At 38.4% G+C, this 1,323-nt stretch overlaps 1 protein-coding gene across 1 annotated transcript in view; it reads right to left on the bottom strand.

Annotated features, from left to right (window-relative positions):
* LOC107307797 (SUMO-activating enzyme subunit 1-like) overlaps positions 1 to 418 on the bottom strand; it is a gene marked incomplete at both ends in the record, with an annotated part of 8,973 nt that extends 8,555 nt beyond the window's left edge. The window contains one exon of the mRNA XM_015851300.1: positions 197 to 418. Coding sequence (XP_015706786.1) covers positions 197 to 418 — 222 coding nt within the window. The remainder of the gene's footprint in view (positions 1 to 196) is intronic.
* Positions 419 to 1,323: the final 905 nt, after the last annotated feature.

The following is a 1,323-nucleotide window of genomic DNA, read 5'->3' as shown; positions in this document are numbered from 1 at the left end:
CCCCTTTTTCACCCCAAAAAGGCCCCAAAATCGCCCTTTTTCACCCCAAAAAGACCCCAATTTTCCCCTTTTTCACCCCAAAAAACCCCATTTTTACACCAGGAATCCCTTCAGTTACCCCCAAGACCCCCAAAATTGCCCTTTTTCACCCCAAATGCCCCAAAATCGCCCTTTTTCACCCCAAAAAGCCCCTCACCTGCTGATGATCCATCATTGTGAGCCCTTTGACCCCAGCCAGGATCAGGTTCTTGGCCACCTCGGCCCCGAGCCCACGGAGCCCGACCAGCAGCACACGAGACGCCCGCAGGCTTTTTTTGGGGTAAAAAACACAGAAATTGGGGTCGGGGGAGAAAGTGGGGTTGGAAATGGGGTAAAAAAGAGAGTTTTTATGTGAGATTTGGGGTAAAATCTGTGGGTTTTAGGGCTGGAGGGGGGTTAATCCCATTAATCCTAATGCCTTAATCCTAGTCCCATTTAATCCCATTTAATCCCATTTAATCCCATTTAATCCCATTTAATCCCAATTAATCCCAATTAATCCCAATTAATTAATCCCATTTAATCCCATTTAATCCCTTTAATCCCGTTTAATCCCAATTAATCCCATTTAATCCCATTTAATCCCATTTATCCCATTTAATCCCTTTAATCCCATTTAATCCCATTTAATTCCTATTAATCCCATTTAATCCCATTTAATCCCTTTAATCCCAATTAATCCCATTTAATCCCCTTTAATCCCATTTAATCCTATTTGATCCCATTTAATCCCAATTAATCCCATTTAATCCCATTTAATTCCTATTAATCCCATTTAATCCCATTTAATCCCTTTAATCCCATTTAATCCCAATTAATCCCAATTAATTCCTATTAAACCCAATTAATCCCATTTAATCCCATTTAATCCCATTTAATCCCATTAAATCCCTTTAATCCCATTTAATCCCATTTAATCCCAATTAATCCTATTTAATCCCATTTAATCCCCTTTAATCCCATTTAATCCCATTTAATCCCATTTAATCCCATTTAATCCCATTTAATTGCTATTAATCCCATTTAATCCCTTTAAATCCCAATTAATCCTAATTAATTAATCCCATTTAATCCCATTTAATCCCTTTAATCCCATTTAATCCCTTTAATCCCATTTAATTCCTATTAATCCCATTTAATCCCATTTAATTCCTATTAATCCCATTTAACCCATTTAATCCTAATCCCATTTAATCCCTATAGCCCCATAAAGACCCCTATAGCCCCATAGAGCCCCCATAAAGACCCTCTATAGCCCCATAGAGACCCCATAAAGACCCCTGT

This window comes from Coturnix japonica, unplaced genomic scaffold (genome assembly GCF_001577835.2).
Source record: "Coturnix japonica isolate 7356 unplaced genomic scaffold, Coturnix japonica 2.1 chrUnrandom932, whole genome shotgun sequence".
In the NCBI taxonomy this organism is placed as follows: Eukaryota; Metazoa; Chordata; class Aves; order Galliformes; family Phasianidae; genus Coturnix; species Coturnix japonica.
This window is presented reverse-complemented; position numbering and strand designations above follow the sequence as displayed.